Source organism: Oncorhynchus kisutch, linkage group LG1 (genome assembly GCF_002021735.2).
Source record: "Oncorhynchus kisutch isolate 150728-3 linkage group LG1, Okis_V2, whole genome shotgun sequence".
NCBI classification, from domain to species: domain Eukaryota; kingdom Metazoa; phylum Chordata; class Actinopteri; order Salmoniformes; family Salmonidae; genus Oncorhynchus; species Oncorhynchus kisutch.
The window spans coordinates 44477014-44490981 of NC_034174.2; the positions used below are offsets into that span (position 1 = coordinate 44477014).

Sequence of the window (13968 nt, forward strand, 5' to 3'; positions counted from 1 at the left end):
TGTGTCTGTGTATGTGTGTGTGTTTTTATGGGCATGTGTGCATTTCTGTGTGTGTGTGTGTGTGTGTGTGTGTGTGTGTGTGTGTGTGTGTGTGTGTGTGTGTGTGTGTGTGTGTGTGTGTGTGTGTGTGTGTGTGTGTGTGTGTGTGTGTGTGTGTGTGTGTGTGTGTGTGTGTGTGTGTGTGTGTGTGTGTGTGTGTGTGTGTGTGTGTGTGAGAGAGAGAGAGAATACCCGCCATGAGGGCACCATTTCCTGTTCCACTGCCAGCTCCTGAAAGACCAATTTATATCGTGATTTTCGGGAAGAATCTTCTGCTGCTCAGGCAGATTTCCAGATTATTTGGAGAGGGGAACAGGCAACAACCCCCCACAGGGGACAGAACCTGTCTTTCTTTAGATAGAACCACTTTACATATTGCTGTGTTTATCCAACCAGCTCTCACAGTCTCACATCAGAATTAGACATTCATCCATGTTTCTCAAAGTTGTTGCAAACGTCAAATTTAGAAGCATTTAAGGTTAAGTTTAGGCATTAACTCGGAATCTGAAGGTTAGTCATTAACTCCAAATGGTTAAGGTAATGGGAAAGGTTTGCCATAACTGAACTAAAACAACTTTCTATCGCTGGATTAGAATCTGCGACCTTTGGAATCAGAGGCAGATGCTGACTCCTGTCCAAAGTCCCCATCCACAACGCCAAAAAGAAACCTACTTGAAGGTAACACTGTTGCCCCTAGTGGCTGGTTCCCACCTCATCTCCCGACGTCCTCAGACATGGATGGACATCGAATGCTGATGTCCTGGGTGTCCTGACTGGTTTATCACCATAAAAAGAGCTCTTGGCATCATGTGCTGCCCATGTTTTCATCCAAAGCCCTGGTGGTTCAGCCCATAGTGATTGAGTGGTCGAACCAAACAAAGAAAGCAGTGCGGTAGAAAGAATGGGCCCTGGTAAAAAGTAGCGAATAGGGTACCTTTTACATTTACATTTTGTCATTTAGCAGACGCTCTCATCCAGAATGACCTACATTCATCTTAAGATAGCGAGGTGGGACAAACACATATCACAGGCGTATAAAGTACATAGAAAGAAAGTAAAGTGTTTTATATTTGAGATTCTTCAAAGTAGCCACCCTTTGACTTGATGGCAGCTTTGCACAGTCTTGGCATTCTCTCAACCAGCTTCATGAGGTAGTCCTCTGGAATGTACTTTAATTAACAGGTGTGCCTTGTTAAAAGTGAATTTGTGGAATTTCTTTCCTTCTTAATGCGTTGGAGCCAATCATTTGTGTTGTGATAAGGTAGGGGTGGTATACAGAAGATAGCCCTATTTGGTGAAAGTCCATATTATGGCAAGAACAGCTCAAATAAGCAAAGAGAAACGACAGTCCATCATTACTTTAAGACATGAAGGTCAGTCAATCTGTAAAATGTCACGAACTTTAAAGTGCAGTCGCAAAGACCCTCAAGCGTTATGATGAAACTGTCTCTCATAAGAACCATCACAGGAAAGGAAGACCCAGAGATACCTCTGCTGCTGAGGATAAGTTCATGGGAGTTACCAGCCTCAGAAATTGCAGTCCAAATAAATGCTTCACAGAGTTCAAGTAACAGACACATCTCAGCATCAACTGTTCAGAGGAGACTGTGTGAATCAGGCCTTCATGGTCAAATTGCTGCAAAGAACCCACTACTAAAGGACACCAATAATAAGAAGAGACTTACTTGGGCCAATGGAAATTAGACCGGTGGAATTCTGTCGTTTGGTCTGATGAGTCCAAATTTGAGATTTTTGGTTCCAACCGCCGTGTCTTTGTGAGATACAGAGTAGGTGAACGGATGATCTCCGCATGTGTGGTTCCCACCGTGAAGCATGGAGGAGGATGTATAATGGTGTGTGGGTGCTTTGCTGTCGACACTGTCAGTGATTTATTTAGAATTCAAGGTGCACTTAACCAGCATGGCTACTACAGCATTCTGCAGCGATATGCTACCCCATCTGGTTTGAGCTTAGTGGGACTATCATTTGTTTTTCAACAGTACAATGACCCAATACACCTCCCGGCTGTGTAAGGGCTATTTGACCAAGAAGGAGAGTGATGGGTTGCTGTATCAGATGACCTGACCTCCACAATAACCCGACCTCAACCCAATTGAGATGGTTTGGGAAGAGTTGGACCGCAGAGTGAAAGAAAAGCAGCCAACAAGTGCTCAGCATACTGTATATGGGAACTCATTCAAGACTTTTTGAAAAGCATTCCAAGTGATACTGATTGAGATAATGCAAAGAGTGTTCAAAGCTGTCATCAAGACAAAGGGGGCCTACTTTGAAGAATCTCAAATATAAAATATTTTTTTGATTTGTTTAACACTTTTTTGGTGACTACGTGATTCCATATGTGTTTTTTCATAGTTTTGGTGTCTTCACTATTATTATACAATGTAGAAAATAGTAAAAATAAAGAAAAACCCTTGAATGAGCAGGTGTGTCCAAACTTTTGACTGGTACTGTATTTACAATTTTTTGGGGGGTGCGGGGTTCGATGTGAAGAGGAGTATTATTTAAGATACTGTTTGAAGAGGTAGGGTTTCAGATGCTTTCGGAAGATGGGCAGGGACTCTGCTGTCCTAGCTTCAGGGGGAAGCTGGTTCCACTATTGGGGTGCCAGGACAGAGAAGAACATGGACTGGGCTGAGCGGGAGCTGCCCTCCTGTACTGGTGGGAGGGCTAAGACACCTGAGGTGGTAGAACAGAGTGTTCTTGCTGTTCCGTATGTAAGCACCACGGTCTTGTAGCGGATGCGCACTTCAACTGGAAGCCAGTGGAGTGTGCGGAGGAGCGGGGTGACATGACAGAACTTGGGAAGGTGAAAAACCAGGTGGGCTGCAGTGTTCTGAATACGTTGCAGGGGTTTGATGGTACATGCGAGGAGATCAGAGTCGGACGAGTGACCCGTCTTGAAGCCTGACTGGTTTGGGTCAAGAAGATTGTTCCTAGAGGGATAACGAGAAAGTTGATCAGATGCAGCAGATACAGTGTTTTAGAAAGAAAAGAAAGAAGGGATACAGGTCTATAGTTTTTGCCATCAGTTGAGTCTAGTGTTAGTTTCTTGAGGAGGAGAGCAATTTGGGCCTTTTTGAAGTCAGAGGGGACGCGACAGTGGTCAGGGATGAGTTGAGGGAAGTGAGGAATGGGAGAAGGTCTCCAGAGATGTTCTGGAGAAGGGAGGAAGGGATGGGGTCGAGCAGGCAGGTTGTCAGGCGGCCAGACCTCACTAGTCACAGGATGTCATCTGGAGAGAGAGGGGAGAAAGAGGTCAAGGTCGTATGGTAGTTCCATGTGAGTGAGACCATTGGACTCAATACGCTGAGTGAATGAGTAGCGGACGTCGTCAACCTTTTTTTCAAAAGTGGTTGACAAAGTTGTCAGCAGAGAGGGGAGGAGGGAGAGGGTGGAAGATTAAGGAGGGAGGAGAAGGTGGAAAATAGTTTCCTAGAGAAATTTAGTGGTAGAAAGGACGGAGTCTGTTGCCATTTGGGATGCATCCCAGGTCAGATCTAGCCTTCCCACACCTCCCCCATAGAACCTTTTAAAACAGGGCTTCCCAAACTGAATTCAGGACCCACTAGTGGTCCCTGCTGGCCACATGTGCGTTGTTACTAAAGACCTGTTTTGTTTATTTGTTGGGTCACATGAAAATGAAACAGGCTTTAGCAGGTTAAGAGTGGGTAGGCGGAAGTGGCTACGGTTAAGTGGTTATGGTGTGGGAAAGAACTGTGAGGATTTCATTTCAATTACAGTACTAAAAACATCAGCTAGGCTATATAAGAGCACTGCTGGTTGTCTTAACTGCCCTCTGAGAACCACACACTAAGAACGTCCTCAGACCTAAACCGAGTTATGATTACCGATTACCACGCAGAACCCTGCCCCACCCTGCACTAATTAGAGCCTAGAGTACAGTGTGTTTGTGTGTGTGTGAGTTTGTGCATGTGTGTGTGTGTGTGTGTGTGTGTGTGTGTGTGTGTGTGTGTGTGTGTGTGTGTGTGTGTGTGTGTCATCGGACCCCCCCTCTATCTCACACCTATTAGTGTAATTATGAGTCTAACACTAAAGTGTCAACGCCTGCAGGTCCACAAAGAGAAGAAGAAAGAGAGGAAAAGAGGGATGATTGAATCGACAGACAGAGCTCACAGTTCATTGCTGTGTGGTGAGTCACACATTAGGCCAGCAGCAACCTGTTATGGCCAGTCCCAGTCTGTCTGTCTCTAGGGAGACAGGGATGGAGAGGAGGATGAGAGGGGGAGAAGAATAGAGGAAAGAGGAGGAGGATAAAGGGAAGGTGGAGTGAAGGATAATAGAGAGTTGAAACAGATAATAAGGGGGGGGGGGGGGGGGGGGGGGGGGGGGAGTTTAGAGGAGAGGGGGTAGTTTGTGTGTGTGTGTGGTGTGTGTGTGTGCGTGTGTGTGTGTTTTAGATGTTGAACACCAGGAGGATGAGGCACAAGACTGGAGAGGACAGGTCTTTTGTTACAACATGATGGTCTGTGGCTGTGGAATAAGTGGGTGATGACAACCAAGTTCAACGTCAGCTTCTGACTGGGTTACGATGTCTCAGTGACATGGTCAGTGTTGTGGCGACTGGGTGTACGTGTCGACCTCTCAGAGGAGAGAAAAGAACTCACACACACACACACACGCAGGAGGAGTCACATGGTGTTGCAGCATTATGCACACCTTACCCAAATACTCTCTTACAGCAGTGATATGCATCTGTGTGCGTGTGTGTGTTTCCGTGTGTGTGTGTTTCCGTCTGTGTGTGTGTGTTCAGAGGGACCGCCGTCTCCAGCTGTATGAAGTTGAGATGACCACACATTCCTGTAGTTCCAGAAACCTGTCTCTACCTGTTCCACACTCAGCAGGAGGGGATGACCCCTCCCTCCCTCCCTCCCTCCCTCCCTCCCTCCCTCCCTCCCTCCCTCCCTCCCTCCCTCCCTCCCTCCACCTCCACCCGTACTCCCTCTTCTTCCTTTAAACATAATATGGGCCTTCAGCATGTCCTGCAGTCAGGTAGTTATCACAAGCCAAGGTGAGATAGACCGTGCTTAATATATTACACCTGTATCAGAACCTTCATTTTACACTGTAAAAAGCCTTGAGCCCCCTCAAGGCTTAATGAGACAACGCAGCGGGTGTATGTGTGTGTGCATTTGTGTGTGTGCGTAATTACGGACACCCCGTGACTGTCTGAAACCCACACAGTGAGGGGACACACGTTTGCCTTGCGGTTGTGTTGCTCTACAGATTAGCACTAAATTAACACCTAATGGTTGGCAGAGAAAACAAATGATGGTTCCCTGGAATGTCATAATTGGCCAGGGAGAAGGGGAGAAGGGGGGAGAGGACAGAAAAAGGAAAGAAAGAGAAAAGGAGGAGATTTGTGGCTCTCTGGGTGCCGTTGAATCCCAAAGGAGAGGGAGGGAGAGAGGAAGGAAGAATAGAAAGAGAGAGAGACCTCAGGCTGTGGTGTGGTCAGACTGTCATAAATCAAGGTTTAGGTATGTGTGTTTGTGCATGTATGTGTGCGTGTGTTTGTTTGTGTGTGTATGTGTGCGTGTTTTTCGTGCGTGTATGTGTGCATGTGTATCAAAACAGCTCGCGAAACATTCTTACTGAAGTTGATTTGAAGTCGGGTCACTGACCGGTGAAGGTTCACGAGGCCAAGCATCCGTATGGAGATTCGGTTCTTTTGTGGTAAAAGGCTGACAAATAAGGCCCGTTGTGCCATTGTGAATCCAAATAAAGTAATATGTTTAGAATGACAGTGAAGTGTTCCAAGTCTACAGTCTGGCTATTGATGGAGTCACTGTTGCAACACCGGTGTGTACGTGTGGGTGGGTGGGTGTGTGTGTCCGTGCACGTGCACGTGTGTGTGCATGCTGTACATATGTCTATGGGGACAATGAACAGTAGGGTCATTTTTAATCAGGTCAGCGGAGACTGTCCAGCTGCACTGTTGCATAGTTCACCCGGTTCAGATAGGGCCTGATACTCTTTTTCAACCTTCCTACCGCTCCTCGTGGATCAAGTGTGTTTTAGCTCCATGGTATTTGAGATGGATTCGCAGAAGTTGTGTTCCATTGTGATACACAGTCGCTTTTGGACCATTACTGTACAGTATAGTTGACCAAGCAAAATGCTAAGAGGCCTGTCTAATATTGAATAAAAGTGGCTTGCTTGACATAGTGTTTGCTAGCTCTGGTCCAGGGAATGTGCACTTAGCGTCCTGGACCGGAGATAGACAACAGCTAACGCTCCCAGCAAACAAGACAACAAATGGATTCAAATGGACAACTTGCAGCCCTGGTTGAGAAATTCATGTTGTGTTAATGATCTGCTGATGGACTGTTGATATGGATCTCACTGTTGAATATGATTTAAGAGTGTTTCTTAAGGGATGGTTTAAGAAGAGAGAGAGAGGGGGGGGGTCTGCCAAAGATAGCAGTTATATTTGCAGCCAATAGGCAAAGATCCTGTACTACCAACGGAATGCGGTGCCTGCCATCGGTTTTGCTCATATATGGCAGAATTATAGACACTCACAGTAAACCTGGTGTTATTTTGGCTTTCTGCCATGTCTCACATAAACAAACCTTGTAAATCTCTCCTCCCCTACCTCGTGTTGAAGATAACATCGTAGCCTGCTCTCATTTGGCAGCATCCCTCCCTGGCTTATGAATGTAGCAGAACACAACAGAGGCTATACACTATACATTCTGCCGGAGAGATAGTGAAGGTTGGAAAATGGGCAGTATCAACGAGAAACCTTCTCCACTAGTACAGCTGAGTCTTTGTGTGTGAGGAGCTCTTAGAAAACAGTGTAAAGAAAAAAACAGAACCATACTCAATCCTACTAGTGTGCCCTGGACTATCAGAGAGACCACAGTGAGTTATGTGGAGAGGGCCGAGGAAGAGTTTGTATAGCGGGAATGACAAGCGGAGACCGTATCTCCAGGCTGTTGAGATAGAAGGTCATGCGCTAGACTGGAGCGCTACATTGTTGTGTGCTGCGAGTGACCACATTCATGTTTCTTGCCACAGCTTAGTATTACTGGGCCGGAACCAATCAGAACCAACCCGGAATCAATGACTAAGCTGTGGCAAGAAACATTAAACTGGTCACTCACAGCGCAAAGCAATGTAGAGCTCCAGTCGAGTGCATTACCTTCCAACCAGTTATGTTGCACAAACCATTATAGTTTGAACACCATGTAGCATCAGACTCAAGAAGCCTTGCTGAGACAGGTGTGGTTAAGCTGTTGATTCTCCAAGGCCTCCCTAATGCAAAGACGAAGGGAAGGCGGGAAGGAGGGTTGAGACTGACATAGCACAGCTGGAAAGGAAGACAGAGCTGGAACAGAAGGAGTGGAACGATAGATGAAAAGAAGGAAGGAGGTGGAACAGGAATAGAACGATAGATGGGAAGTGTGAAACAGTAGAGAGGGGCATCTGTAATGCATCAAGGGTGTGTCTGTCTGTCTGTCTGTCTGTCGGTCTGTCGGTCTGTCTGTCTCCCTATCTGGGACCTTCCAAGGACTTTTGGAATACACAAACCTCAATGTGTGGGTCATATGATTTTATCACTTCTACTTTTAGCTTTTGACCAAGCATTTGAGATTCAACAAAGTCTTCAGAGTCCTTCAGAGTTGAGTATTTTCCCATTATGTAACATTTAGTAGCTCATCAGCGCAGTCCCACATGGATAATATGCATGTGTGTGTGTGTGTGTGTGTCTGTGTGTGTGTACCTTGCCTTGGCTGTGAAGGTTACTTGATTAGGGGTGGCCTTGGGGTCGGGTTGAGTGTTTGGCGCAACAGATAGAGTGAGAGGGGGGGGGGGGGGGGGGGGGGGTTGGGGGGGTTAAGCTGGTTGCTGTCACTGCCTCTGACAGGAGTTAATGATTGGAAAGGAGAAGACAGGCAGAGGAGAGGCAGGGGAGTGAGGGAGCAGACAGGGCCGAACGGAGTGAGGGAGCAGACAGGGCCGAACGGATGGAGGGAGCAGACAGGGCCGAACGGATGGAGGGAGCAGACGGAGAGAAAGATGGGAATGAGCGTTGTGCTTAAATACAGCTGTCTGCTCCTCTGGGAATGTAATCCATGTGTTTCTGTGTCTGTGGATGTGTGCACCTTGCCTTAGCTGTGTAGGGAATATAACCCATGTGCGTGCACGAGTTCAGCTCAGGGAGAAAGAAAAAAGATATTAGCCGCAAAGGAACGATTGTTTCTGCTCTCTGCCCTGTTTAAATTCCACTCATACCGGCCTCTGGACCCTGGCTCTGAGTCAACTGTCTGCAGAGAGGGAGAGAGCGAGAGAGAAAGAAAGAGAGCGAGAGAGAGGGGGAGAGGGAGAGGGAGGGAGGGGAGAGAGGGAGAGAGGGAGGGAGGGGAGAGGGAGAGAGAGGGAGGGAGGGAGTGGAGAGAGAGAGAGAGAGAGAGATGCGAAAAGAGAGGGAGAGAAAGTGGGAAGGTGGAGGACATTGAGAGTTAAATAGCGAGAGGGGAGTAAGCGAGTGATAGAGTGAGAGGGGAGGGTAGAGTAAGTGAGAGGGGAGGGTAGAGTAAGTGAGAGGGTAATAAGAGAAAGAGAGGAGAGAGGGAGAAGAGAAAATAGTGGAAGAGAGAGGGCAGAGCAGACTGCATTTCCAGACTGCGAGATAGGGGCATTAGACGGAGAATCTACTGAGAGAGGAGGGGGTTCATGGAGGAGTCAGCAGTGAGGTAGGTCAGTCTTCATTCTGCTCTTGCACTATATATACAAAAGTATGTGGACAGCCCTTAAAATTGGTGGCTTTGGCTATTTCAGCCACACCAGTGTCTGACAGGTGTATTAAATCGAGCACACATCCATGCAATCTCCATAGACAAACGGGGGCAGTATAATGGCCTTACTGAAGAGCTCAGTGACTTTCAACGGGGCACCGTCATAGAGGAGGCTGGAGAGCGTAGGTTTAGGAGGACAGGCTCATCGTAACGGTGGGACTGGAATGGATGGAAAGATACTCAAGACAATTATTACACCATTTAATTTATTCCATCCCAGTCATTACAATGAGCCTGTTCTCCTTTATCGCCGACCCGCCAGCTACCACTGACATAAACACATGTAAACCCCTAATCACCCGGCCATGTACAGTCAAGAAGATTCTTACATTGCATACCTGTGCACACTCACATGTCACGGATGCACACACAGACAAAACAAACTGTATCTGTTTGTGATGCAACCGTAGCCACGATAGAGGAGACCACGTGGACTCAATGAGAGAGAGGTGTGTGGGTATGCATCTATGATAAACCAGGTAGTGAGTGGTAGACCATGTTAATAGTTGACCAGGTGATTGTGAACTTGCCTCCTATCTAGCTGTTCTGTTAAAGGTTTCCTTTGCTATACCTGCTCTGGCCTTCATATCAGCAGATACCATGGTAGAATCTGTGTCCCCAATGTAACGTGATATAGGGTACTACTTTTGATCACCACCCAATAGGGAATAGGGGGGTAAGTTTGAATGGCCGTTCAAAGGGCTGATCACGTTGTTTATTTTGTAGACACTTATCCAGAGCAACTTACAGTACAGTGCATACATTTTCATACCGGTCCCTTTCATACTGAACCCATAACCCAGGCATTGCAATTGCGATAAACTACCAACTGTTTTTGGTCGGGACGCGGTTCTGGTTCTGGATCCAGACCGCCAGTCTGTCTGTTGAGTACGGCTGGACTAAGTCATCTGTATGGAGATCTTGCAGTAATAAAGTGAGCAATCAATGGCTCGTGGCCAGTCAATGGCAGGTATTGAGTTCCAATGGGCTTCAGTACCAAGAATCATTGATCCATTGGTCTTTCCTGGAGATCCATTGTGACCACCCCCTGTGAGACTGACTAGTGATGTTACTGAGGGTGATAAGAGAGTTATTCTCCCTGACCTCTTGTTTTTGTGGCTGGGTTGAAAGGTCAAGGGAAGGACTGCTGCCTGAACTGAACCTGCTGTGAACCTATGCACAACACGGAGGCACAGACGTGCACAGACACACTCACACCAGTCGCGGTCTGTGCCGTTTAAGATGAGGGAGGATGATTATTTTTGTTTCTATTACAGCGTGTTGAATGACTGCCATTCAAATTCCATTCACCCAGTTCAATGTAACATTGATAGGTTTAGGCTACTACATGACACTAGAATTTTCCCTGTACCCATCATGAAGTTGTTGCAACCTAGCCAATGAATGAATGTTTACACCGTAGGTGCTCAGGTCGAGAACATTTTGAGTAATCAAGGTGACAGACAGTGACACGTTCAATACCACCCTTGCACACTCTTGCCTGCATCTAGCTGATCTAGGGTGTAATCATTAGTCCAACAGTTGTAAACAAGCATTTCAATTGGACAAATTCAGGTAGGTTTATTCCATTTCAGAAATGTTTTCAACAGAATCGGCGCAATGAATACGCCCCTGATCACATGCAAACACAGTTCACTTTCATAGCAGCCACATGTAAACAGCTGATTGTATATATAATTCCTTCTTGCATCTATTTACGCGCTCTCCTCCTCTCACCCTTTCCTTTCGCTTGTGGACTTCAGTGCACAACACATCAGTTGTCTGTGACCAGGATTTTCTTTTTTCAAGCCAAACCTTCATATCATGAACGCTAACCACTACACACAGCCTACATTGTTGGCACGTCATCGTCAACATAGCTACTAGAACTAACGCATTAGTAAACCCACTACATTCATATAGTAGTATAGTATGCTTACTTTATTGTGTACTTCATATTTCCTATTCTATTTCTAGTGTGTTTTCCCTAGTAATACATTGTTATTGATTATTGTTATTGATTGCATTGTTGGGTTTTGAGTTCACTGTACTTGTGCATGTGACTAAACTTAAATCATGCAGTACAGTGTATGGTCAGCAGCAAGCAGTTTAGCAGTTACACTAAATTACTAAAACCAAAAGCTTACCTTGACATGGATGAGTTACAGTGTTGGATAGCCATAGCCAGCTAGATAACAGATCTCTGTTTGAGCCAGGTATTTGAGTAGGCTATTAAGTGAAGAAATATATACTACGAAATATAGCTTGCTCTCTCTCTCTCTCTCTCTCTCTCTCTCTCTCTCTCTCTCTCTTCTCTCTCTCTCTCTCTCTCTCTCTCTCTCTCTCTCTCTTTCATTTTGGAAGAAATGTATTTGTTCAAAACTGTTCACCTATTTTCTAAGTACTAGATTCATTCTCTGATCCTTTGATTGGGTGGACAACATGTCAGTTCATGCTGCAAGAGCTCAGATAGGTTGGAGGACATCTTTCAGAAGTTGTCATAATTACTGTGTAAGTCTATGGAAGGGGGTGAGAACCATGAGCCTTCTAGGTTTTGTATTGAAGTCAATGTACCCAGAGGAGGACAGAAGCTAGCTGTCCTCCGGCTACACCATGGTGCTAACCCACAGAGTGCTCCTGAGGCTACTGTACATTGCAAAACAGTGAATATGCACTATGCAGGGTGAGAGTATTTTAGAGGAGTGGGTGAGAGGAGAGGATGAGGGCTCTAGGGAAGGGTTGATGATGGGAAGCTGAGTTGTCAGAGATGAGAGAGGGAGTCTCTCTACCACCAGGACATTTTCTTGGCAAACAGAGAGAGGAGACTGGCCTGTTTTTCCTGGAGGAATTCCTCTAGTTCAAGCTGAGAGAGAGATGAAGAGCAGGAGAGAGGGAGGGAGAGTTAGGGGGAGAGGGAGAGAGAGAGGAGTAAGGGAAGCGTGTGATAAAGATAAAGCTTAGAGGAAAGGGTGACAGACTTTTCACTTCCCCAAATGAAACCAGGATTTCATTTGAATTCAGCTCTATTTGCACTGTGCCTCAAGTCATGTATCACTCTATGACTAACAAAGGGCCCATGCCTGTTTCCTTCAAAGTGAGGCCAAACACAACAATGGTATAGTACAAAACATATAGGCTGCGAACTGTGAGAAACATAGAAAAGGACCAGATTCTATAGGTGGAACCCATCCTTCTCTCAACCAGTTCAGGGCAAGTATGGCGTTTGATTCTCTGAGCCAAATGCAACATACAGTGGAGGGGAACAGGAGCAGATAGTAGCACATCTGGTGCTACTGAAAGTCAGACAACTACCTTCCTTCTCCTCTATGGGTCAGCGCTCTGCCTGGGACTGTCTGAAGGATTTGTTGACAGGTGAACAGGTGAGCAGGAAGCTGTCACATGATCAGGTGTCACTTCCTGTTCAAATCTCACCTGAGAGTTCAGAGAGGACATTCACCTGAGCAAGTGGAAGAGCACACACACACACACACACACACACACACACACACACACACACACACACACACACACACACACACACACACACACACACACACACACACACACACACACACACACACACACACACCTTTGTCTCTCTACAGTAGTATGTAGTCTGTGTACGTGCCGTGTGGGGCTTTCTCTCTGGCGTTGTGCCTCGGTATTCTCGTCTGTGGAGTTAACGAGAGTCTGAGTGTGCCGGTGGAGAGAGAGAGAGTGAAGACAGAGTCAGGGATAGAGAGACGGATGGGCGATTTTATGGCCTGGAATGTTTCGGCATGGTCCCTCTGCAGCTGGAATGTCCTGGCAACGCCCCTTCGTAGCTGGAATGCCCTGGCAACGCCCCTTCGTAGCTGGAATGTGTGCTTAACGGGAATCTCCCCTCTGTAAAACCGGGAATGGGATCCAAATAATCCAGCTCTTTGAGAGTTTTGGGACTATAGGGTTCTACCTGCAAAAGGAGGATTCTGAAATAATTGGTTTTAAAGTACCAAACCCTCATCGGTTTGAATGGTGCCAGCAATTGTTAAATTGTATTCTTTTGAACGTAACAACATGAATCGGGGTATCTAGAGTACTATGTCAATAACGCAATAATTTGGATAAAAATGCAGCATAACCTTATAGTGCCAGGCCCTCTCGACTTCTGGCAGGATTTATTCTCTTCCGAGAGTGCATTCGTAGTAAGAACTTCAGTGAGACTATATGTTGTTCTGATGTCGTAGATAGCATTGGCCTCAGTCAATGCTGGTATGCTGTTGTGAAACGGTATTCTGTTGAATCCCTCCTGGAGACCTGGGACTGGGTTTGGGAGAGGACGTGTTATGCACTGAGCTCACTGTGAGACTGGGGTTGGGAGAGGACGTGTTATGCACTGAGCTCACTGTGGGACTGGGGTTGGGAGAGGACGTGTTATGCACTGAGCTCACTGTGGGACTGGGGTTGGGAGAGGACGTGTTATGCACTGAGCTCACTGTGAGACTGGGGTTGGGAGAGGATGTGTTATGCACTGAGCTCACTGTGGGACTGGGGTTGGGAGAGGACGTGTTATGCACTGAGCTCACTGTGGGACTGGGGTTGGGAGAGGACGTGTTATGCACTGAGTTCACTGTGAGACAGGTTGGGAGAGGACGTATTATGCACTGAGCTCACTGTGGGACGGGTTGGGAGAGGACGTGTTATGCACTGAGCTCACTCTGAGACGGGTTGGGAGAGGATGTGTTATGCACTGAGCTCACTGTGAGACTGGGGTTGGGAGAGGATTTGTTATGCACTGAGCTCACTGTGAGACTGGGGTTGGGAGAGGACGTGTTATGCACTGAGTTCACTGTGGGACTGGGGTTGGGAGAGGACGTGTTATGCACTGAGCTCACTGTGAGACTGGGGTTGGGAGAGGACGTGTTATGCACTGAGCTAACTGTGGGACTGGGGTTGGTAGAGGACGTGTTATGCACTGAGCTCACTGTGTAGGACTGGGGTTGGGAGAGGACGTGTTATGCACTGAGCTCACTGTGTAGGACTGGGGTTGGGAGAGGACGTGTTATGCACTGAGCTCACTGTGGGACTGGGGTTCAGAGAGGACGTG

The 13968-nt window shown here is 46.8% G+C and overlaps 1 protein-coding gene across 5 annotated transcripts in view; it reads left to right on the plus strand.

Annotated features, from left to right (window-relative positions):
- The window catches only part of LOC109870016 (pleckstrin homology domain containing, family A member 6), a 180572-nt gene that overhangs the window by 51732 nt on the left and 114872 nt on the right, over positions 1–13968 (plus strand). Inside the window, exon 1 of one of the 5 annotated variants that reach the window (XM_031825379.1) lies at positions 8507–8780. The exons of 2 other annotated variants lie outside the window; for them this stretch is intronic. In XM_031825379.1, coding sequence (XP_031681239.1) covers positions 8761–8780 — 20 coding nt within the window. In that variant the 5' untranslated portion in view covers positions 8507–8760. Of the gene's footprint in view, positions 1–8506; positions 8781–13968 lie in introns of those variants that run through there. 2 more of the 5 variants (XM_031825430.1, XM_031825432.1) reach the window with 2 other exon arrangements.